Source organism: Anolis carolinensis, chromosome 1 (genome assembly GCF_035594765.1).
Source record: "Anolis carolinensis isolate JA03-04 chromosome 1, rAnoCar3.1.pri, whole genome shotgun sequence".
Lineage (NCBI taxonomy): Eukaryota > Metazoa > Chordata > Lepidosauria > Squamata > Dactyloidae > Anolis > Anolis carolinensis.
The window spans coordinates 184692264-184718871 of NC_085841.1; the positions used below are offsets into that span (position 1 = coordinate 184692264).

Here is a 26608-nt window from a genome sequence, read left to right on the forward strand (position 1 = left end):
CACAGTGTCAGCTATTGCTGCTATTGCAATGTAAATTGGTAGAAAGGTAGGTAATGATAGTGTGACCAATCAAAATTGGGTTGAGATAGTGCATGTAGTTCTGGAGGGACTCTAATGTAATGAAACACCTCTTATCGATTGAATGTAAGGCAAAGGTAAAGGTTTTCCACTGACATTAAGTCTAGTCGTATCCAACTCTAGGGGTTGGTGCTCATCTACATTTCTAAGCTGAAGAGCCGGTGTTTGTCCATAGACACGTCCAAGGTCATGTGGCTGGCATAACTGTATAGAGTGCCATTTCCTTCCCGCTGGAGTGGTACCTATTGATCTACTCACATTTAGCAGAAGCTGGGGCTAACAGCGGGAGCCCACTCCGTTCTCCAGATTCGAACTGCTGACCTTTTGGTCAGCAAGTTCAGCAGCTCGGCGGTTTAATCTGCTGCACCACCAGGGTCTCCTATTGAATGTACCACTGCTTAATATCAACGTGAACATGGGAGCCATGTCCTTTTTAAAATGTATGAGTACATATTCCATCAAGTTGCAAAGATGTGAAAATTTAATTGCCACTCTTCTTTGAACATAACACAAGTATCACCTCTATCCATCCAGTCATTTAAAATTCTTGCAGATTAGCTAACAATGTTTTAAAACTAAGAAGCCTCCCTTATGCCTTCTATGAGGACAATTTTGCTATGACTTTTGACCTCCTCAGACTTCTTTTCAGACCAGAAATTGACCAAAAGCCACTTTCAGTTTAAAAACAATGATGGTGGTGAAACTGACCACTCCTATACCCCCCAGATGGTATTGGAAGGATGCTTTCTCAGCTGATTTTCTAAAGTTGAGAGTTGACCAGGGGAGAGCTGAGCCAGTGTGGCATAGTGGTTTGGGCTATAATGACATGGAAATCCACTGGGTGACCTTGGGCAAGTCACACTTGCTCAGCCTTGGTGTAAAGCAATGGCACAAATCTCTGAATAAATCTTGTAAAGAAAACCCCATGGCAAGTCAAAAGCAACTTTAAAACACACAAAAACATGAGTGGCCCTGGGAGTCCACATACCACAGCCTACAGTTGTCTTTTGCTTTTGTGATTTAATCCAGAGGTCCTCAATCTAAGGCCCTTGGGCTGGATACTGCCCTCCAAGGTCATTTACCTAGCCCGTCCTAAACTTTAGACTTAGGGTTCAGACCTAAGTCTGAAATGACTTGAAGGCACACAACAATTACAATCCTAATTTTGGACTTTCATCATAGTCAGGCCCCCCTGCAGTGTGAAGGACAGTGAACCGGCCCCTCCACTTAAAAAGTTTGGGGACCCCTGATTTAATCTCTTAGAAATCTTGTAGCAGATTCTCAGGATTAAAAAAATAATTCAGTTGAAGTATTTGTATCAATACACTCATTAGTAGGGGAGTGCAGCACAAATTTATGAAGACACATAGTTTTTAAAAGCCTAAAGAATTTCCAGTATTCTCACCGTATCATCATTATTGTATTTCGATTAAAAATGTAAGAAAAATATTTTAATTACACAATTGAATAGAGGTAGCATTATAATAACACTTTTCAAATCAATGTGAGTATCAAGTTATTGATAATTTAAATTGCATTATGAAAGAGGCTTACAAATTTCAGTTTTTAGATTAATCAACGTTTTCAACTACTTTTGTAATGTCAGATATAATCAGCTCTTGGTCTTTAAGAAGTATTTTGTGCCGGTACACTGTCTCACAGGATAAACTTCCAATAAAAAAATATGAACTTTAGCCAGCAAATGAAACCATATTAAACAGTTGTACATTGTGCTGAAATCTAATTTTTCCAAGATAAGGGATGAAACAGATAGATGCATATTCCTGTTCAAGTAAGTTTAAAAATGAGGTTGTATAAAACATGAATTGTATGGCATTATAGATGGCAGTAGTAATCCATGGCTAAAATGCACCAATACATAGAAATATTTTATAAACACTTCAATAAAAACTTTTAAAGTTCCTGTGATGCTAATGGTTTAGAATGGTATTTTAAAACCTAATTTAATTGTTTAAGAACAAATTGGCACTGAAATTCATCTGATATTTTGAAGATAAATGTGTACCCAGGTCAATAACACAAATATAAAATACAGATGATTAAAGATGCTCTCCTTTTCTTCTGAATTTCCTGTTTCATTTGTTTGTTTTTTCCTTCAATAAACTGGGCATTACATTTCAACTAGACATTTAGGAAGTAATTTCTGATTCTTAAAAAATAAAATTTTACTCTGCATGACCTTAACTATAGGCATTTTAAAAATATAGTTAATACAATATACTGTACACATAATAAAAACAAATAATGAAAAAATATTTAAATACGAAAGGATGAAGTACAGGTAAAATAGGTAATTCTAAGGCAACATGACTATATCATATTTGAAGAACTGCTCTATACTATGAAGATATTTTGGCTTCTCTTTCTGGTGGGGGAAATTCTTCCACTTCAGCATTAAACATCAGTTCTGTATGAAAATAAAAAAGCAGTGTGGGACATTAGAATGCAGTATTAGTGAAGAATACTAATCTCTTAGTACATTAATCTAAACACGTTACAGTTTGGATTTTCAATGATGGAGTAATTCTCAAAAGTAAGGAATCTTCACCTATTTTTTCTTTTTCAGCTGTATTGACATTTCATCCTGAGTTTCGTGACTTTCATTAAAAATAGTTGAACGCAATCTCAATTAAAACATAAACACACAGAAAAATGTAATATAGTGTTCCCTCACTACTTTGCGGTTCACTTTTCATGCCTTTACTGTTTTGTGGTTTTTTAATAAACACTAAAATAATAGTATAAATCATAAAATAATATTATAAATCCCTCTTTTTGCTTCCTTCTTAAGGAGAAGCCTAAGGAAGGAAGGAAGGAGAAGCCAAAGGGAGAGAAAAGGAGGCTGAAGCAGCTTTGTTTTTGCCTCACAAGGCATGCGCATGCTTGAGAGGTGTGGAGGGGACAGAGACACTACTTGCCAGTGAGATTGTAAACAACACAAATACAGTGTCCCTACTTCGTGGATTTTCACTTTTCACAGGTAGTCCTGGAAGTAACCTCCGTGATAACTGAGGGAACACTGTACACAATTTTGACAAAAACCCAGATTTATTCACTTACTCCTAGTTTCTGCCCAACGATTATATTTGAACTACTCTATTTTTTAAAGTTTAACACTGCTATAATCACTGGCAACACCTCCTTGTCCCCGCCTTCCCTTTGCAATGCCTTTGATACACCTGGGAAAGAAAAAAAGTGCTAATGAACTCTAATGGAAATAGTTATCCCTCCACATTTGCTGATGATAGGGGCACAGGACTCCTATGAAAGTGAAAAAATGTGAATTAAAAAAAATCTTGGGAAAAACTCTAGGAATCCTTATGTCCTCCAGTGTGGTTCTATGATCAATTTCCAACACAAATCATTCTGGAGGACCTATAAATGCCTAAAATGTATTCTCTCTGTCTCCCAACATAACTATAGTTAACTTCTACTGGAAGTTGATCATAGAGTTGTGCTGGAGGACGTAGATTTTTAGAACATACACGACATCCACAAATGGGGAGGGTCAACTGTACATGCCTAGCTTATGAATCCCAACTCAAACCTCTGTTCTGTACCTTCGCTGTGATCTAGCTGGGGGCGGTAGGACATGAAGAGCCAGGAGAATCCAACAAGAAGAGCTATCACAAGATTAACCACAATCCAGGGCTGAAGAATATGTTCCTCTGCATCTGATGTCCTGGAAAAAGAATGCAAAAGTACATATGTTCAAATTAGATATCAGAGCAGAGGTTCCATGGGATGAAACCAGAGATGGGAACCATGCAGCTCTTCTAATACTCGATAGCAAGTATCAATGGTCATGAATACCAGGCGTTGCAATCCAACAATTTCTGGATGGCTGCAGAATTTTCAACTCTATGTAAAAAGTTCTATGAGTGTAAAAGAAATCAGCTGCTTTTATATACCTAGTTAATGAAAGGTACAATATAGATAATGGCATCACCAATTCAGTGAAAAAACTGCCTATCGACCCCAAAAGGTTGACATCTGATTATAAAAGGGAAAAAATGATAAAAGATTTGATGCCAAATCATTCTTATGCCCACTATCTGGCCCTTCTTTCCAAATCTTTTTATTATTAGTATCCAAGGTATTTCAATGTTTCAAGCTCTTTTAAATTAGAAAGCACTCTAGGAAAAAAGCTGCAGGAAAGCACAAGTTCTACTCTTTAACCATCCAACTATTTTCCTTTAAAAATCAAAAGCTACCTCCCATTTTCTGCACGATTGAAGCAGTTCCATATTTACATACAAAAATGATTCTGTTGTAACTCTTTAGAAATGTCTTCTAGAACAGCAGTCAATTTCTCAAGTAACTAACACTGCATTGTTCTGCTGATTCTTTTAAAAAGTGTTTACTTTCTTTAAAAGTGCGATTATGAAGACACATCTTTGTAACAGTCACAATTTATTGGTGGAGTGTCTAGAACCGGGTCACAGGAACTAATCCTTCACCTGTTAAATGACAGCTATAACCTCGTATATCAACACCAGGCTCACCTATTGTCCTGAGATTGGGAAAAGGTATGAGATGGGTCTAATATATAATTTTATAGTTATAGTGTATCACTTTAAAATTGTATCATTTTAATTGTGATTTAAAATTTGAACTTTATTGCCACTGCATAATATTGACTGTCATTGTTTGGCATAGTATTAAATCAATATAATCTGCTACAGTAGTTACGAGATACTTTAGTAACTCTGAAGAGCTATAATATTGGTATCAGCACAAAGTATTAAACTTATTCACTGTTTCAACAAAACTAAACAGAAGTTTAAAAAGGACCTCAAAAATGAATGATCTGATTTGTGACTTCTGATGCAATAATGGGGGATATTTAGCAAAACCAGTTCTTTACTTTTTCAGCAAAATAACTGACAGAACCCTTCAAAGACTGAAGCACAGTTACAATTTAGCACCACTTCACATACAATGTTACAAATAACTGTACGTACATTGTTTGGTACAAATATCACAAAATGTTTGTTTAGAAGAAAAAACAATTCCTACCAGAGGCTACCATTCTCTGAAGGTGGCGTATAAAGGTTGATTTTGTCACTTGTCATTTGCTGGCTCAGAGATAATATAAGAGCAGCAAAGTACACTGGAAAAAATAGAAAAGACAGCTATCAGTAACAGACCAGTCTGTCATACGTTCCATGCCTATGCTGATTTAGTTCCTTAATTGCTGCTACCCTACCACTGCCTTAGCTGTCCAACTATGGAGATTCACCTTTCAAAATTCCACATCCATTGCATAAACTTCCTGCTTCTACTCCACAACCATTCCTCACTGTTGTTTTGCAGTGTGCAAAGTCACTATATGCTCTGCGTCAACTAAGATGTTTGCAGTTCCTCCTCTTTCTGATATTTCTTTCATATTCAAACCAGGACAATAGGAAGGGGAAAGACATTACTGGGTGTTTTTCAAGTGGTCTCTTGTGCATTCTTGTTTATGGATCTGCATCTGTACAGAGCAGCCTCTAGATCATTCTAGACCAGGGGTGAACAAACTGTGCTTCTATACTCACTGAAAGATGCAAGCGCTGCTGGGTCCAAAGTAAGAAAGCCGCGTATGGATACAGATGCTTTAGCCAAATCGATCCTGAACAGTGGATGCAAGATGTGTTAGTTTAAATATTCTAGAAGACACCAAGTTTAAAAAAAATTATGTTTTCTGAGACCAATGGTGCTCCGAGAACCCAGACTTCTGATGAAACTGATGATAAAATCCCATTAACTTTAACGAACTCAGCTGTTACCTAAAACCTCTCTTATGGATTGTTGTGGTACTTTATTATTTCACATTCATGTTCTGTATGTGCTAAACCAGAAATGGGGTCAATGGGCAACATCAGACTAAGTTCAGATTGTCTAACACTAGGAATCCCCAATGCTGCGGCACATTTGAAAAAAGGAGGGAGAAAAAAACACGGCACAATGGAGATGTGGTGGTAATAAGCCAATTGCCATAAATAGCATGTTAAAGCCCCCGTCCCCCCAAGAGCCAGTTATGTAGGCTACTGCTACAAGCTGCAATTCATGTAGAAGACAAATGGTTTTGATTACTTTTATATCACTGAATTAATGAATTTAAAAAGACACAGAAGTTCATGAAAAATGTACCTGTCAAAAGCTGAGACTGTGCTAATTGTAAGTAGAAAGTAAAAGAGACACTGAGCAGGATAGGCCAAATCCTTGTACTGCTGCAGCAAGTTTGAGACGGTTGATAGCTGGTTTCCTGCCAGAATATAAATCACTATGATATTCCAGACCGCATAACCAGCAAGAAAGCCATGAGTAAAGAGTCCAATCACCCTAAAACAATACAACCATATTAGACAAGAAACGTTCATTTACGGGGCTCTTATTATACTCATGGTCAAAAGTTTGCATACAGCCTCCCTAATCTTTCCAGAACCTCTAATTTGAAAAACCTCAACTGAAAAAGACACTTGGACAATGTTTCCTGGTTTCATCCTGCTAAGGTTATTTTTCATGTTTTCCAAAAGCAAGAGTGACTTCATGTCTGAAATCTCTAAAGAAGCCCCGGAGAGAGAAAAACTGGTGTAAATTCCTCCCCATGGCCTCCTTAAGGGCTTTTTCCAATTTAAAATCACTAAATAAAATAAAAATAATAATCAAAGTGGTGAATGGAGGAGGCATGGTCCTTCCAAGTTTCATATAACCTTTGGAAACTCCCTAGTCTTGTCCCTGTCTGAAAGAAGCAAGCTGGTTAGGTTGTCAATAGATTTTTTAATAGAAGAAAGGATTTTTATGGTTTATTTTAATGACAATGTGTATCTTGTTCTAATTTAACAACAAAAATCTATTTCCCAAAATAGAAATTTTCCAAGGATCTCAATATATTTTATAGCTTTGATTCCACATTGTAACAGCAAAAAATTGTTCAGTTTTGGATGAAAGATTCAAAGGGACAGCTTACAGTCATCTCCACACAACTATTTTCAGAGGTGGTTTGAAGAAATAATTATAAATGGAGCCTAATGCCTGCTTCATGCAAATATATCTAATGAAATTATGCAGAACAGGACTGAAATTTACACCAAGAATGGGTAACGTATAGAGCATAGATCATACATCGACTTCTCAGATTGAAAAAATCAGATCATGCTGCTGTCACAAAAACTGTCATATCCCAAAAGTTACAGCTCCCATGTCTGTTTCTTTTTTTCCCCAGGTCAGCAGTCTCACTTTAAGAGACTAATAACCATTTGATTAGAAGAACAGAGGCCCCTTCTACACTGCCATATAATCCAGATTATCAAATCAGATAATCCACATTACAGTAGCGTTCCGGTTATCTGACATAAACGGGCAGGCGGAATGTCGGATAACCGAAACTTTCAGATAAATAGGGAGGCCCTATTATCCCTCCCGGCAAGCCGGTTGCTTGCTGAAGGGAAGAGTCTGCTTAGCAACACAGCCCGGGCTTCTCCAAAGTGCCCGGTGCTTGCAGAAGGGAAGGGACTCCTCCCTTTGGCAAGCACGTTGGATAATATGGTAGGTTGGATAACCAGAAGTCGGTTAACCGGAACTCTACTCTTATGTGCTTTGAACTGGGTTATAGGAGTCTACATTGGCATATAATCCAGTTCAAAGCAGATACAGTAGAGTCTCACTTATCCAAGCTAAACGGGCCGGCAGAAGCTTGGATAAGCGAATACCTTGGATATTAAGGAGGGATTAAGGAAAACTCTATTAAACATCAAATTAGATTATGATTTTACAAATTAAGCACCAAAACTTCATGTTATACAACAAATTTGACAGAAAAAGTAGTTCAATACGCAGTCATGTTATGTTGTAATTACTGTATTTACGAATTTAGCACCAAAATATCACGATATATTGAAAACATTGACTACAAAAATGGCTTGGATTATCCAGAGGCTTGGATAAGCGAGGCTTGGATAAGTGAGACTCTACTGTAATATGCTTATATGGCAGTGTAGAAGGTGCTTGAAACATTTCATTTGTTCAAATTACTTCTTTTTATGATAACCAAGTGGAAATATGTGCATACCTAAACCCACGGTGAACAGAGAGTGCCACATCCTTTGTAGTCCATGATGCCTTTATATCCATAAACACATCAATGTTTTCAGTAGTTTTAATCAAATCTTTGCGATCAGCAGCTTGAAAGCGGCCTTCAGATAGGAAGAGAAGAAGTTTAAACAACTCTAAAGAAAAGGTTTTCTATCCAGTAATATCTGCTATTTTCTCAGGCTCTATGGCAAGGCTATCTGCACTGAGGCCATATTGATTTATTCATTTCTTCCACTGCTGTTACTATACCAAGTATGTAATCTTGCTATAAAACTATGTAACATTATTTTTGTTCCTGGGTTATAAAAGTCATTTCCTAGTTGGTTCTATCATAAAAACATGGGAAAAGTTTATTAAACTGCAGAAACTTTGTTTTTGCGGGATATCCTGCAGCACATTTTGCTCTATTTTTTTAAATGAATATCTCCTAGAGTCACAACCAATTCAGTGTGTTTTTTTGTGGCTGCCACAAAAATGAAGTTTCTGGAGTATAACAACTCCTTTCAAAGTAAGTACTGCACAACTAAACAGGAATAACACTTTTTAACCAGGAACAGAATCTTTTTCTGTTATTGAAGGATGGGCAAATTACTTACGATTTTTTTCAACAAACACCTTGCTAATAGGTTGGCTAACGCCAGTTGGGACCGAAAACACGGGATGCTGTTCTGAGCCTTTAATTTGCTCATCTTCAATAATATCTTCTTCCTCCACACCCAGCTCATTGGAAATTTCTGCTGGACGTGTCTTCCTGTCATGAGGGGACAAAGGCATTTCAAAAGGTGCATAATGCGCCGATCACTAGAGCAGCAGTACTGTGCTGTAACAACCAAGCCTCTGTCCTAAAGCACTGGAACTACTGCAAGACCCTCTGATTCGAAACAAATGAACATATATTCTATCTAAGGATTAATTTCTACATATCATATTGCTATGGCAAAAGCCCTGTTTTAAATAAGAATCCATAAATAATATCCAATATCAGGAAGAATGTGATTATCTGTAAATGTTTGGGTTTTTTTAAAAAAAAAAAACTGGGAACTTGGGAATGAAATTAGAAGTCAATGACATGCTTGGTTGAGATCTTGCTTGTATCTTGTATACTAAATAAACCACTTCTTAGCCTTAGGGCCCTTCTACATAGCCATATAAACCAGAATATCAAGACAGAAAATCCCATAATATCTGCTTTGAGCAGGGTTATCTGAGGGCACACAGCCATATATCCCAGTTCAAAGTAAATAATGTGGGGTTTTATTCAGCTGTGTGGAAGGGGCCTTAGCTGGCATTTGCAACATGAGATATTATAGGCCTTAGGAGGATAAGTAGAATAATACACATGAAGGACCCGGAGCAATTAAAATGCTGCTCTATAAATACCTATCTAAGGCCTTTTGAGCTGAAAAATTCATGTACACATTTTTGTAAATAAACATAGTGAAATAGAATGAAAGACAACCACAGGCTATATTTTAAAGAGCAATTATAATGTTCTTTGTTTTGAAATAAGCTGGAGGAAAATGCTCCAGAACTGGGAAGTCTCACTTCACTCTTTTCCGTTGTTTACGAGTCGCTGTTTCTTCCATTCTGTTTTCTTCTGCTGGTAAAGGATCCATGCTATTTCCATTTTGCTCCGTGAAAGAGGTCTCTGATTCTGAAAGTTTACAATGTAAGACAAGGGAAGTTGTACTGCAAGTTACCGTAAAAATCAATGTACAAAGAAGCATAATGCCAAAGGTGAATGCCATACTTTTTCCTGGGATTGAAATGATATGCTGAAAACGTTTATTCCTTCTATTTCCTACTTTTTCTCCAAAGAGATCAACAAGTTGGATGCAATTTTCCACACAATAACCTGTGAGGAAAGGCTAAGAAATAATGACTGACTGGGCAAAAGTCATATGTAAGTGTCAGTTGATTAGCTTAACAGTAGAGGGAGGATTTTGTGCACACACATAGGGCTCTTCCAGACAGGCCCTATATCCCAGGATCTGATCCCAGGTTTTCTGTTTATCCCAGATTATCTGGCAGTATGGACTCATATAATCCAGTTTAAAACAGAAACCCTGGGATCAGATCCTGGGATATAGGGCTTGTCTGGAGCAGCCCAGAGTACAAGGCACAATTCAAATTCTATATACTGTACTTTTCTTGAGAATCGAGTTGTTTACTTTTTAATCATAACACTGTGAGCTTATTCCAAGAACTGTAAACACTTTCAAAAATATTAATATGACTAAGGAATTTTTATTGTTATATTTTTAATTTAATGAGAAGCATGGAGATGTAGCATGCAAGAAACAGTAATGGAACAGTGTTATTGGTTCTGGTCATTTTCACTTTTAGCACCCCACAGTAGTGAAAACCTTATTTGCATGTCGAAAATAATCGAAGTCATACATAAGATCAGATATAATCACAGGTTTTATAAACTTGCATGTATTTATCAGAGATGTTTCTTTTAAGGAACTGAGAGCAGAATGTCAACTTAACAACATCCCTTTGAAGTAGGTCGGATGAGAAGCTGTGGCTTGCTCAAAACCCACCTTACTGTGGTAGAGATGTGAGCTTGTACGTATTTTCCCCTTTTAACCTAGCTAGAGATATAAAGAACTAAGAAGAATGGGGATAAATTCAGAGGAAATGTGGAATATTTTATTTTAGAAAAAGATGAATAAAATGTTTAAGACAAGGCATTCATGTAAACACTGCCCAATAATCCCCTCTAAAAGCTACGCAAGACAAGGACTTCTATATAGAACAATTTACAGGATCACAGCCACCATGCATGGTGCTGGGTGATGACTATGGAGACCAGAGTTGGCCTCCCTTAATGGAAACCCACTGGGTGCTCTTAAGCAAGTCACTCTCTCTCAGCCTCAAAGGAAAGGAAATGCAAGCCCCCTCTGGTCAAAACGTGCCAGGAAAACTTTGTAATCGATTCATGTTAGGATGGCCAATTCATAAAAAAAAAAAAAAACACACACACACACACAACATGACGGCACACAACAGTAACATGGAATCAAAATATTTGCAATTCCTGGTCTTCAGTTTTTTATGTATGTCATGTTTGCTTGTCACTATGGAGTACTTGTGAAAATGATGTAATTGTCTCATCTTTACAAATGTTAATGTTTTGTTCTGTTGTTTCTGACGGCTCCTAGAATCATAGAGTTGAAAGAGGCTCCATGGACCATCTAATCCTCAAATAGACAAAATCAAAGAGGTTCTTTAAAGTTCAGGTGTTCTCAACAATTAAGGATACTGTAACTCCATTTGCAATAAAATAATTATATTCTGGGAAAAACTGTACTTGTAATATATAAAACATGATACATTTATTTCCTAAACAAAATTACTTTCAGCCTGTAAAGGGTGCTAATACTGCATCTTTTTTCAGGCTTAGTTTTTTTTTCTGGGGGAGAAAACCCGAAACACTAAATTTTATGCTATGTTTTTAAAATTTCCAGAAATTCTGTATCTCTAACTCCATTCTCAGGGAGGGCATCATAAAAATCCTTTAGGTCTCATTGGACAGCTCAACATAACATCGACAGTACAGGTTGAGTATTCCTTACCCAAAATATTTCGGACAAGAAATGTTTTGAATTCTGGAATATCTACATATACATAATGAGATATTTTGGGGATAGATCCAAGTCTAAATGCAAAATTCATTTATGTTTTGTATATACCTTAGACCAGGGATCCCCAGACCAAGGCCCGCAGGCAGATGTGGCTTTCCAAGGTTATTTACCCGGCTGCTGCCCTAAAACTTGAAACTTCATGTTGTCCTAAGTCTGAAACAACTTGAAGGCACACAACAACAACAATCCTAGTTAACTAGACTCTCTCATCAGCCAAAAGCAGGCCCACACTTCCCATCAAAATACTGTTAAATTCATGATGGTTAAAATTGTTCATTTTAAAATTTGTGTTATTTCATGTTTTTTGCACTACAAAAAAGATATGTGCAGTGCGTATAGGACTTCGTTCTTTTTTTCCCCGAACGACTATAGTTTGAGGGACAATAGTCTGAGGGACCGTGAACCGGCCCTCTGCTTTAAAAGTTTGAGGACCTCTGCCTTAGAAAAGGAATCTTATACACAATAAAGTATAAGCAGAGGTATCACTATCTCAGACACTCACATGGACGGTTTTGGAATACTTCAGATTCTGGAAGTCCAGATAAGGGATATTCAACTTGTAGTGAGAAATATTAGAAGTTGCAGTAAAACAACATTTGGGGGGAGGACTGCAAGATTCCCATCCCTCTACACAGCAGGCATATATCCCCTACTTATTTTTTCCTGCCAATTTCTGCCTACCTAGAGGTGCTCTCTTTTTCTTGCGCTTCCTCTGAGGTGGGCCATCCTGCGGTGGGCCATCCTCAGGTGTCAGAGGCTCACTGCTTTCAGACGTCCGGCGAACAGCTGCTTGAACAATGTCATCTAGAAAGAAGAACAAGAAAGGAACATCATTTAGCTGGCACCATAACAATGATTTCTTGATCTTAAAGATTTGTGCAGAAAGAATTGCTGCTGAATTAGAGAAACTGACTATGGAAACAGTTACCTTCTTGCTGGGTATTTTAGTAGACACAGACAGAATTTTTAAAAGTTTTATCACTTAAAATGTATGAATGTTATCAGGGACATCTAGTAATGTATATCGTTCAATTTTTTTAGTGTATGTTTTTCTGAAGTGAGAACAGCTATGTATATGGAGAAATAATTTTGGAAAGACATGACTTTTTAGAGATCATAAACTTTTGGAAAACCAGGAATCTCCAAAGCCTTTTGGAAGCGTGACCCTTTTGGAGATTAATTGGCATTCCCACTATTTGGAATAATCATAACCTTTTGTAAAGTATGATCTTCCTGAGAAGAGGAATAATCATAACCTTTTGTAAAGTATGATCTTCCTGAGAAGAGGAATAATCATAACCTTTTGTAAAGTATGATCTTCCTAGGCCCGGGCTGTGGTGCAGGCTGGAGAGCAAGCCAGCTGCAACCAGCTGCAATGAATCACTCTGACCTGGAGGTCATGAGTTCGAGACCCGCTCGGAACCTATGTTTCTCTTGTCTTTGTTCTATGTTAAAAGGCACTGAATGTTTGCCTATATGTGTAATGTGATCCGCCCTGAGTCCTCTTTGGGGTGAGAAAGGCGGAATATAAATGCTGTAAATAAATAAATAAATAAATAAATAAATAAGAGTTAAATGCTCATTTGAGTGAATCTTCTTCTTAGTGGTAAATATCCACTAGTATTCATGCAAAGCAAATTAGGCTTTTCAATTGTTAGACTGATATACCTGGTTATCGCTCTGAACTGTTAGGAACAAAGATATGCCAATGCACAAAATATATAGCAGATTTTCAGAAGTCTTATTTAAGTTGCCCAAAAACATTGACTCTCCCATAAAATACATTGCTTTGCTGGTTAGCCATTCCTCCCTTCAAGTGAAGCAGCTTGAGAAAAGGGTTGCCAATGTTCCAGAATGACATTTTACATTTATGCATGAGAAAAATAGCAGGATAAAGGAAGATGTGGCACCTAATCAGGGAACAGGGTGGACCAAACAGGATTGTAGCCACACTTGCCAAATTTCCCTTTCGAATCTACCTATCAAAGATGAGGATGTCATGTTCGGTTTTATATTATGGGGAACAACTTTTAAGTACACTTATAGAGCTCTTATAGAACTTACCTGGAAAAACACTGTGTCCAGTTCTGGGCATCACAATTCAATTGGAACATGTCCAGAGAAGGGTGACCAAAATGATCAAAGGTTTGGAAACCAAGCCCCTTTGAGGAATAACTTAGGAAACTAGTGATGTTTAGCTTGAAGAAGGCTGAGATTGGACATGAGAGTCACACTGAGGAGACAGGCTTGCTTTCTGCTGCTCTGGAGACCAGGACATGGAACAATTGGTATATTTATTTATTTATAGTATTTATACTCCACCCTTCTCACTCCCGATAGATGTCCTTAAGGGCGCCTTTATTACCTCCCCGCTAAAAGCAGTACCTATTTATCTACTCACATTTCTGTTTTCAACCTACTAGGTGGGCAACTGAGCTGGGGCTAACGGTAGATGCTCACCTCAACCTGGGCTCGAACTGCCGATCTATCAATCAGGAGGATTTTTCTGCAGCACAGTAGTTTATCCCACTGTGCTAAGCCTGGTTCAAATTGCAAGAAAAAAAATATTCCACCTGAACATTAAGAGGAACTTCCTGATGGTAAGAACCATTTGGCGATGGAATTGCTACCCCCAGAGCATGTTGAAGTCGTCTCTGGAGGTTTCTAAGTAGAAGCTGGATAGCCAATGGGTCTCTCCCAACTCTATGATTCTAAGGAATCTCAGAGTTTGGAGGCTGGGCTCATGAGCATGATAGTGGTGGCTGCCTTCAGTATGTGCGTGTGGTAGAGAACAAAAAGGAAGAGAGAGAGGGAAGTGACTGCCAGGGCGGGTGAGGAAGTTAGGCTTGCACACAGCGATCATGCCCTTGGGTGTATGCAGAGACTGGGTGGAGCTCAAGCTTTATGCAGTGTTCCCTCACTACTTCGCAGTTTGCTTTTTGCGGATTCACTGTTTCGCGGTTTTTCAATAAACTCTAAAAGAATATTATAAATAATAAAAAATTACAATTTACAGCCTAAGGAAGGGAGGAAGGAGAAGCTGAAGGGAGAGAAAAGGAGCCCAAGTGGCAACGGAATGAGAAGGAGGCGATTTATCAACACACGATTGGTTGATAAAGACTTAAAATAGTGTATAACTACTAAAGTAATGTATAAATATATAGTGTCCCTACTTCGCGGATTTTCACTTATTGCGGGTGGTCCTGGAACCTAACCCCAGCAATAAGTGAGGGAACACTGTATATGGTAAAGTCCATTTATATAACAGCCTCGCACATTCATGGATTTTGGTTTCCACAGGGAGCTCTAGAAGAACCAATCTCCTAATGTTATAGAGACCCCACTGTATGTTACTACTCTCTTCCTCTATTATTCCCCATGTTGTTCTCCATAAAGCCAGCATCTTACCTAATGAGTTTCTTCCCTTAGCCTTTTTCCGTTTTTGGCGACCAAGAGGAATTTCATCTACAGTAGAAAGAAAAACAAAGAATTCGGCTGAGCATTTACTGATCACCAATCAGCATTTGCAAGGCTTGCTAGACAGTCTTGATTTTCCTTTTTTCTGGACTATAGCTGAAGCATTTTCTGCAGAGTCCACTATAAATACTGTAACACTGATACTGTAAATCATTGCCTCCTCCTCAGAAAAATGTATAATATCACAAAGAATTATCACCTCACCCACTTCATAGGAAATCTGCTACAAAACAGGAGCTTTTTGTTGAGTCTCAGGGTCAGAGAAGCATAAGGCAAAAACAGAGAATGGCCTGCCTCAGGGGAGCGTGCTTCCTCCATTAATGTTCAACATTTACGCAAATGACCAACCACTGCCAGAAGGGACAGAGAGTTTCATCTATGCTGACAATCGTGCCAACACCGCTCAAGCAGGGAGCTTTGAAATGGTTGAACAGAAGCTCTCCGAAGCTTTAGGTACTCTTACTGATTATTACAGGGAAAACCAACTGATTCCTAATCCATCTAAAATGCAGACATGTGCTTTTCACCTTAAGAACAGACAAGCATCTCAAACTCTGAGGATTGCCTGGGAAGGAATCCCACTGGAGCACTGCAGCACACAAAAATACCTGGGAGTCACACTGGACTATGCTCTGACTTATAAGAAGCATTGCTTGACTATCAAGCAAAAAGTGGGTGCTAGAAATAACATCATATGAAAGCTGACTGGCACAACCTGGGGATCACAACCAGACACAGTGAAGACATCTGCCCTTGCGCTTTGCTATTCTGCTGCTGAATACGCATGCCCAGTGTGGAATACATCTCACCACGTTAAAACAGTGGATGTGGCTCTTAATGAGACATGCCGCATTATCACAGGATGTCTCCACCCAACACCACTGGAGAAATTATACTGTTTAGTCGATATTGCACCACCTGACATTTGCCGGGAAGTAGCTGCCAACAATGAAAGGACTAAGGCATTGACATCTCCTCTGTTCCGATGTCAGCCAGCATGCCAACAACTTAAATCAAGAAACAGCTTCCTAAGATTTACAGAAATACTCACAGGAACACCTCAGCAAGCGAGAGTCCAAAAGTGGCAGGTAAAAACCCAGAACCTCAATCAGTGGCTGAGACCAGATGAGAAACTTCCTCCTGGGCACACAGAAGACTGGGCAACTTAGAAGGCGCTGAACAGACTGCGCTCTGGTACCATAAGATGCAGAGCCAACCTTAAGGATTGGGGCCACAAAGTGGAGCCCACAACATGCGAGTATGGAGAAGAGCAAACCACAGACCACCTACTACAATGCAGCCTGAGCCCTGCCACATGCACAATGGAGGACCTTTTTACAGCGACACCAGAGGCACTCCATGTAGCCAGCTACTGGTCAAAGGAAATTCAGCAAGTTTTTAACTTTGTGGTTTTTTATACATTATAGCTGTATTCTCAATTTGCTTCTGACACAATAAATAAATATTAGATATAGAGATGTAATTACTAATGCATAACAGTGAAAGAACTTAAGTGTGAATTATTAAATTGTTTGCTCAATAACAAACTCACCTTGATTTCCTCTTCAGGTCGATTATTTTTCAAATCATGATGGAACAGCCATTAAAAATATATAAAAGAAAGAATACAATTAATATCAGTAACAGATGATTAGCCTGATCGGTTGAAATTCCACATAAAAACCCTGGTTCTCACAATTATAGAACAAACAAATCAGGGGTACTGGGACAAAGGATGCTTTCCCTGACATTTCTTCACTTGCCAATATTTCTCCATTGAATCAATTATGCTTACCTTGGCACTGGTGGAAGAACACGGGGTGGACACTAAAATAAAAACACAAACATCCTTCAGCATATTGAAAAGGGCCATCCTTTCCTAAAAACATATTCAACAGTGGCATATATGAATGAAGCCAATGAAGCAATACTTGCTAGCCACAAGAGAACCACCAGATAAACTAAAATGGAGGTATGCATTAAAAATTCTATTCACTGGCTAAGATATTTTTAATATTATTAATTTTGATCTTTCTTTTCTACAAGTGTACACAATATAGTTTTAATCAAAACAAGTTATGGAAAAATAAGATAGACTGGAGCTAAAATGGAGAAATAAACACGTTAACCTTCATTTTTAGAGCAGCAGCAAAATTCACATGAAGTTGGATTTTCCAGAATAATAATAATAATAATTTATTTGTACTCTGGCCTATCTCCCCGAGGGGACACAGGGCGGATTCCAGCATACACAAACACAAAACAGTGTGCCTAAAACACACACACACCTAAAAGTTGGCATGTAGCAGCAACTGTAGGTATATAGTATCTATTCTAATCCCAACATCGACTGCAGATGATACACGTCATACTCTTATATTCATTTAGGAGTTTTCCCTAGCATTGCCCATCAAAGAACACTTTGCAGCAATTTGGTCTTCTCGTTTTCTTTTAATAAAATGGTGGAAAAAGCAGTTGGAAAAGGCTACAAATGACAAATGGAAAACAACAACACTGCCTTCATTCCTCTAAAATCCTGTGAAGAATGCAAATCTCCTTTTGGAAGATCTCTAAGTGTTATAACATAATGTTTCTTGTTACTGCGTAGGTAAAATAGAGCTGGTGCACCTGATTATTCTCTCTTAATGACTCAACCTATGCATCAGGTGTTATATTACCTAAGTAAATTCAGAGGAAACTTGTTCTGAAAAGTCAGATAAACTCTTAATCTCAATAAAAATAAAAGCAAACATCTACTGATGACAACTCAAAATAGGACTCACCACTTGCTTCTTCCCCATATCATTTAAAAACCGAGTCTGAGGGACATGAAATTACCTCCTATGCCTACAACAACCTGAACTAATTCTGTACTATAAATAGACATCCAATACTCAGGATTAGATGGAAGTGAACTTTTGCTCCTTGTGATTTAGGGCTTCGTGTGAGTCCATATTATTGATCTGCCATGCAAGTGGGTACTTTGTGGCATGTGCTACTTCAAATCAAACACCTACACATTTTATATTTAAGAAATAATGCTCCCAGTGAAACATGTGACCATACTGGTAATAAACAGGAATTGTATTTAGATCCTCAACTTACCCTGATAGCATTAGTTCTACTGGAAGTAAAGGGGCTTACGGTAAAGCTCTTGGCTTTACTACTCAGTGGAATTATAACGTTTGGAATATATCTGAAAATACTCAGAAGCATTTTTCCTGCTAAGATCGTAATGTTACATAGACATAAATTCTATGTAGGTATTCAGCCTCAGTGGAGAATAAAGATCCAAGTGGTCAGAAGAAGACACAGATCTGCTTTTCCATCACCCTCAACAATGGAAGATGCTTTGAAGTGATAACTTCAAAGCAGGAAACATTTTCTACTAATAGAGTTAGCCATCTCAGAAATGATCCCTCCAGCTCACGGGAGCACATGGAGTGACACTGATGTGTTTATTTTCATTATTACTTTGTTTCACAAGCAGGTTCTACAGGGCAGAACACCTGAACAGGGTCTTGGCTGTTGTATGCCTTGAAATCAACTCCAACTTGTTTTCTGGGGCTGAGAGCAAGTGGCATTGAACCATGGTCTCCATGTTCAACACTAAAGTCAGTACATCACAATGGCTCTCAGGGCCCTTCCACACAGCCATATAACCCAGAATATCAAGGTAGAATAACCCACAATATCTATGAACTGAGTCCACACTCCAATATATCCCAGTTCAAAGCGGATAGTGGGCTTTTATTCAGCTGTATGGAAGGGCCTCAGATGTAGACTGAATTCAGCAAGACTTCCTTCTAAACAAACGGGTGCATACAATGACACAATATATAAATCCGATACAGGGGCAACATGGTTATGATAAAGTCTAATAAAACACACTGAACAACTGTGGACAAAGAAAACGGTTCATAGTGTGTCTGCATGTATAGCAGAAATATACTATAAGCAGCCCCCAGTTGCGAACAAGGTAGGTTCTATAGGTTTGTTCTTAAGTTGAATTTGTATGTAAGTCAGAACAGGTATATTATTTAATTGTAACTTCAAATACACACACACACACACACACACACACACACACACACACACATAATAAAAGTTAAAATATGTATGTATGTGTGTGGCTGGGGTGTCTACTTACAGACAAGCTCCCACTTCCACAAATAGCTATAGTTCCCACTACCAGTAATGGTCCTCCCTCCAATGACATTGCAAGTTATAAAGAACGCCATAAACATGTCCAAGAGCCCTGCCAATGTCCTCCACAAACACCATACTGCCCACCACCCAAGTGAAGGTTTTCATACGGGGACAATTTCCTACTAGATTTTCTGTCTTTCCTCTAACAACATACATCCCAGTGTTTCTTATTCTCTCAATTGATATGGAATTTGCATGATCCCGCCCACTGCCTCTCCCATAAACCTTTCCTATTCTTTTCTATGGTGCACTGCAAACAGAGGAATTGGTCAGTAACTGAACATACTGTACTAGAAAGGTTTGGGGAAAATTCACCACAATTTATAGGAGTTGTAGATACTGGGATGTATAGTTCACCTGCAATATAAGAGCACTCTCTGAACTCCACCAACAATGGACCTGGAACTAACTTGGCCAATGACCAAGAAAAAATACTGGAGGTCTTTGGGGAGGATTTATAGGAATTGTAGTTCACCTACATCCAGAGCACACTATGAACCCAATGATGGATCTGGACCAAACATGGCATGCATATCTGATATGCCCACATTTGAATACTGGTGGGTTTTGAGGGGAACTGGCCTGGACATTTTGGAATTGTAGGTACTGGGATTTATAGTTCACCTGCAATCACTGAGCACTCTGAACTCCACCAACGATGGACCTGGACCAAACCTGGCACAGGTCCATTGTTGGTGGACACAGAACCCCCATGACCAGCAAAAAATACTGGAGGTCTTTGGGGAAAATTCACCATGATTTGGGGGAGTTGCAGTTCACCTACATCCAGATAGCACTGTGATCCCAAACACCGATAGATCTGGACCAAACTTGGCACACATACCTGATATGCTGAAATTTGATTACTGGAGGGTTTTGGGGGAAGTGGCCTTCCTTTCTGGGAGCTGTAGTTCACCCACAATCAGAGAAACTACAACCTCCACCGATGATGGACCCTGGACCAAACTTGGCACACAGAAGCTCCATGACTAACTCAACCTACTGGAGGGGTTTGAGGCGACTGACTCACCATGGTGGGAGTTGTTGTTTACCCTACAGCCAGAGATCACACTAAACACCACCGATGATGCATCTAGAACAAATTTGCCCAACATAACAAATTTTTAGTACTGATGGAGTTTCTCGGGATTAACCTGGTATGATGTGAGTTGTAGTTGATCCACAACCTTATGCATTTTGTACAATTAAAAATTGACTTTTTCAAATAACCAGGAAACACCAGGTACGCAAGCTAGTGTGTGTATGTGCATGCTTTGGATAGCATAGGGAAGGCTCTGAGTCTTTCAGGTCTGAGCACAGTTGTTCATGGCAGGGAGATTCCTCATTCATAGAGTTGCCACAAGTCAAAGTTGACTTGGTGCCAAGTCAACTGCTCTTTTTGGATATACGTAAAGGCCTTCATCAGCATGAATTGTGGTGTCTATTCCAATTGCTTGAAAAGCTGGCGTGTGGGTACTAATAAAAAGTAAAATCTGCAAATTAAAAGAGCATAGAAAGCCTGGATCTTGGAGCTATAAAGTGCAATGGAGTCCTTGCTGCTTCTCTTTGATTTATTCTGAAGAGAGTGAAGCACAAGGAGAGGCGGGTAAGAAATAAAATTATTGTTATCATTATTATTATTATCATCAACTCAAGGCTGAGGCTGCATCCACACTGTAGAATTAATGCAGCTTGACCCCACTTTAACAGCCAAGGCTCAGTGCTATGGGATCCTGGGAGCTGTAGTTTTAGAAACATCTTCAACTTTTTCATAAAGAAAGGCTAGTGCCTCACCAAGGGACAACTCATAGGATCCCAAAGCACTGAGCCGTGGTAGTTAACGTGAGGTCAATCTGCATAAATCACATGTTTAATAGACCCCATCTACACTGTGTAGACTCATATAATGCAGACTGAACTACATTACAGGGAGTCCCCGAGTTACAAACATCTGACTTATAAACAACTCACAGTTAAGAACGGGGTGAGACAACAGGAAATCTACCCTCCTCTCGCTTCCACCCCCGTCTCAAGTGCGGCTTGTGGGAACGAGAGAGAGGGCCTTCTCCGTGGTGGCCCCCCGGCTGTGGAACTCACTCCCCAGGGAGATTAGGCAAGCACCCACCCGCTTAGTCTTTAGGAAAAGCTTAAAAACCTGGCTTTTCCAGCAAGCTTTTGGAGAGTGAATACTCACCTCATGTCAGGTTCTCGTCTAAGTGACCATTACATATTTGATGCACTTTATCTTATCCCAACAGTCAGAAACCATCTTAATGTCTACCTCATCCCAAGTCTCCTATCAACTTGCAGTACTTTGGCTTCCTATTTCATTCTCTTGTTTACATTATACAATCTGCGCACTTTGGCCCAGTTTGTTTTTTACAATTTTTCTTTGGTTATTAGATTATGTTGATATTACTGTTTTTAATGTTTAATGTGCATAACTGTATTTTTGTGATTTGTTTTTATTGTTTCAATGATTGTAATTATCTGGGCTTGGCCCAGTTTGTTTTTTACAATTTTTCTTTGGTTATTAGATTATGTTGATATTACTGTTTTTAATGTTTAATGTGTATAACTGTATTTTTGTGATTTGTTTTTATTGTTTCAATGATTGTAATTATCCGGGCTTGGCCCCATGTAAGCTGCTCCGAGTCCCCTTGGGGAGATGGAGGCAGGGTATAAAAATAAAGTTGTTGTTGTTGTTGTTGTTGTTGTTGTTGTTATTATTATTATTATTATTATTATTATTATTATTATTATTATTATTATTATTATTATTATTACCCTTAGGAAGGAAAATCCATTCCCAAAGGAGTTATCATGGCAAAAAGGCATCTACACTGAACCTTTCTCACCAATCCTTGTTTCCACAACAAGCCACATTTTTCAAAATCAAAATCCAATGATCACAGGGACAGAAAGTGAGGTGAATTTTCTGAACAGGGACAGAGAGCAATACAAACACCACAGGGGTGTTAAACCTTTCCCTAGACTATCCAAATCTTACCTGATTTCACATTGATATGGCATTGAGGTGGCGGTTGAGGTGTGGAGTGATGGATGTGTGCTGGGGAAAGCATTTAATTTTGTTTTGAATTAGCACAATGACAATAAAGTTATTCAATTCAAAATGTGTGTGTGTGTGCTTTGAATGCGATTTTCCTGCTTCTTGGCAGGGGGTTGGACTGGATGGCCCACAATGTCTCTTCCAACTCTATGATTCTGATTCTAAACACACATATATTTTCTTGGGTGCAGTTAAGTGTAACTCCATATCTGTCTGTGTCTGTCTGTCTAGCTATCTATCCAGGGCTGTAGCCAAGGGGGAAGGGGCTACTCATGAATTTTAACTGAATAACCATATCCCCATGAGTGTCCACTGAAGTTTATTGATGGAGCCTGATTTCTAAATAATTTTGCGTTATGGAACTACTCATGATTCGCTTAAAAAAAATTCAACACCTCCTCCCCAAAATTTTTCTGGCTATGGCCCTGTATCTATCTCACTATCTACGTGTGTGTGTGTATTACTTACACACACACACATATATATACACACACAAATTTGGTTGGATACACATATTTAGCTGGATGGAATTAAGTAACTCCATCCATATATGTATGTATGTGTATATATATGTGTGTGTGTGTGTATACATCTATGTGTGTGTATGTATGTATGTATATCTGTGTATGTATATTTGTGTGTATCTACGTGTGTATGCATTTGTGTATATCTATGTGTGTGTGTATATACACATACACACACACAATTTGGCTGGAGCAACACACACACACATATGCATACGCAAGTTTTGGATAGCATAAGGAAATACAGTATATTTGTGCACGCATATATATGTGTGTGTATACAGTAGAGTCTCACTTATCCAAGCCTCATTTATCGAAGCTTCTGGATTATCCAAGCCATTTTTGTAGTCAATGTTTGCAATATACTGTGATATTTTGGTGCTGAATTCGTAAATACAGTAATTACAACATAACATTACTGCATATTGAACTACTTTTTCTGTCAAATTTGTTGTCTAACATGATGTTTTGGTGCTTAATTTGTAAAATCATAACCTAATTTGATGTTTAATAGGCTTTTCCTTAATCCCTCCTTATTATCCAAGATATTCGCTTATCCAAAGCTTCTGCCGGCCCGTTTAGCTTGGATAAGTGAGACTCTACTGCAGGGGTCCCCAAACTAAGGCCCGTGGGCCGGATGCGGCCCTCCAAGGTCATTTACATGGCCCCCGTCGTAAACTTTGGACTTAGGGTTGACCTAAGTCTACCTGGTCTTTGGAGGTCTCTTTGCTTAAACATAAAGGTTTCCCCTGACGTTAAGTCCAGTCGTGTCCGACTCTGGGGGTTGGTGCTCATCTCCATTTCTAAGCCGAAGAGCCGGCGTTGTCCGTAGACACCTCCAAGGTCATGTGGCCGGCATGACAGCATGGAACGCCGTTACCTTCCCGCCGGAGCTGTACCTATTGATCTACTCACATCTGCATGTTTTCGAACTGCTAGGTTGGCAGATGCTGGAGCTTAACAGCGGGCTCTCACTCCGCTCCCCGGATTTGAACCTGGGACCTTTCGGTCTGCAAATTCAGCAGCTCAGCGCTTTAACACACTGAGCCACCGGAGGCTCCTTTGCTTACCGATGGTGTTATGAGAGTGTTTAGATGGTCTTTGAAGGTCTCTTTGCTTAGCTACGGCCTTTTGAGACCATCTAGATGGCTTTTGAAAGTCCCTTTCCTTACCTATGGTCCTATGAGACCGTCTAGATGGCCTTTGAGGGTCCCTTTCCTTACCGATGGTCTTATGAGACCATCTAGATGGTCTTTGGAGGTCTCTTTGCTTACCTATGGTCTTATGGGCTGTGGCGCAGGCGGGAGAGCAAGCCAGCTGCAATTAACTGCAATGAATCACTCTGACCAGGAGGTCATGAGTTCGAGGCCCGCTCAGAGCCTATGTTTGTTTGTCTTTGTTCTATGTTAAAAGGCATTGAATGTTTGCCTATATGTGTAATGTGATCCGCCCTGAGTCCCCTTCGGGCTGAGAAGGGCGGAATATAAATGCTGTAAATAAATAAATAATGAGATTGTCTAGATCAGGGGTCTCCAAACTAAGGCCTGTGGGCTGGATGCGGCCTTCCAATGCCATTTAAATGGCCTCTCATAAACTTTAGACTTAGGGTTGACCCAAGTCTGAAATGACTTGAAGACACACAACAACAATCCTAATTGTTTACTATTTCATCCTAGTCCAGCCCCCCAACAATCTGAGGGACTGTGAATCGGCCCTCCACTTAAAAAGTTTGAGGACCCCTGCTCTACTGTATATGTATGTATGGCTGGTGTTACCCTTAAAAATGTCCCTGTTCCTACTTACATACAAATTCGTCTTTAAAAAGAACTTCTCTTGGGGCCTGCCTGTATATATGAGTCTATACTGCTTTATAATCCAGTTCAATCTGCATGATTAGGGCAGTAGTGTAGAGGGAGCCTTAAGTGTTCTCTGCTTTGAACCTCTCATGAGGGAGACACACACCAAAAAGCGAGACTGTGTAGAGCAGGCATGGGCCAACTTGGGCCCTCTGGGTGTTTTGGACTTCAATTCCCACAATCCCTAACAGACTCCGGCCCTTTCCTTTTCTCCCTCAGCCGGTTAAGAGGCTGAGGGGGGAAAGGAAGGGGCCTGAGGCTGTTAGGGATTGTGGGAGTTGAAGTCCAGAAACACCCAGAGGGCCCAAGTTTGCCCATGCCTGGTGTAAAGACACAGGCTATGCAGAACGCCGTCACACAAACAAAGCGGAGCGACTCCCGCGCAAACCAAGGCCTTCTGTGGCCTGTGTTCAACGGGGGAGCCCTTCCCCTCCTCCACTCCCGAGCCCCGGTGCGGACAAGGTTTCATCATCGCGCGACGAGAGCGTTTTCTCATTCCCCTCACCGGGCGGGTGTCCTCCATGGCGCTGCGTGAGGGCCTCTCTCCAAGGCGACGCCTCTCGGTCTCCAAGGAAGGGAGGGGAAGGAAGTTCAAAAAACGTCACAGCTTTACACCAACGCGTACCCCAATCATAACACTCGACCAAAGAAACCCCTCGAATTAAACAAGATTTTGGCCTAGAGTGGATTTTATCGCAACCCTGAGATTTCAAGACTGTGAACATGCTAACAGGCTTGTTGACATTGTGTGGACACAGGGTTGCTGTGAGTTTTCCGGGCTGTCTGGCCATGTTCCAGAAGCATTCCCTCCTGACGTTTCACCCACATCTATGGCAGGCATCCTCAGAGGTTGTGAGGTCTGTTGGGAAACTAGGCAAGTGAGGTTTATATATCTGTGTAAAATCCAGAGGTTGGGAGAAAGAATTATTGTCTGTTCGAGACAAGTGTGAATGTTGTAATTGGGCACTTTGATTAGCATTGAATGGCCTTGCAGCTTCAAAGCCTGGCTGCTTCCTCCCTGGGGGAATCCTTTGTTGGGAGGTGTTAACTGGCCCTGATTGTTTCTTGTCTAGAATGTCCCTATTTTCAGAATGTTGTTCTTTATTTACTGTCATGATTTTAGTTTTTTAATACTGGTGGCCATATTCATGGTTTCCTCTTTTCTGTCAGAGGTTGTGAGGATGCCTGCCATAAATGTGGGCAAAATGTCAGGAGAAAATGCTTCTTGAACATGGCCATTCAGCCCGGAAAACTCACAGCAACCCAGCTGTGAGACACAGTAACCCAATAGGACTTGTAACTTTCCCCTTTTCTTGGTTCCCAGCTCTTCTTTGGCTCTGCCTCCCTATAAGCATCTCGAAAATCCTGATGCCCCCTCTTCCCCAGTGACATATAATTACTATTATTCAAAAAGCAAACTCCTATTTATGTGGAGGAAGCCTCAAAGACCCATTAACGTCCAAAGAACATGAAAGAGAAAAACCAGGCAGTCATCAGCACAGAAGCATTCTGTTCAAAACTTATGCCAGTCACCCTTCCCGCAGCTGCGCATCATCGCCAAAACGCTGTGTTGAGGATGCAAGCGGCAGAGTTTTGTGGGGAAGGAGTTGCCAAGCTCATTCATCACTATGATAACTGCCTAGA

The 26608-nt window shown here is 39.6% G+C and overlaps 1 protein-coding gene across 1 annotated transcript; it reads right to left on the bottom strand.

The window, feature by feature from the left end:
- Positions 1 to 536: 536 nt before the first annotated feature.
- Positions 537 to 25600, bottom strand: tmem237 (transmembrane protein 237). Its single transcript, XM_008120515.3, has 13 exons — positions 25470 to 25600; positions 17101 to 17132; positions 16858 to 16868; positions 15237 to 15293; positions 12510 to 12632; positions 9724 to 9832; positions 8775 to 8929; positions 8156 to 8279; positions 6235 to 6426; positions 5640 to 5713; positions 5119 to 5212; positions 3660 to 3781; positions 537 to 2506 (listed from the first exon to the last, which is right to left on the bottom strand). Exons 1-13 carry the CDS (start codon positions 25485 to 25487, stop codon positions 2439 to 2441), a joined length of 1179 nt encoding a protein of 392 aa, XP_008118722.2. The 5' UTR covers positions 25488 to 25600; the 3' UTR covers positions 537 to 2438.
- Between the last annotated feature and the right edge of the window lie 1008 nt (positions 25601 to 26608).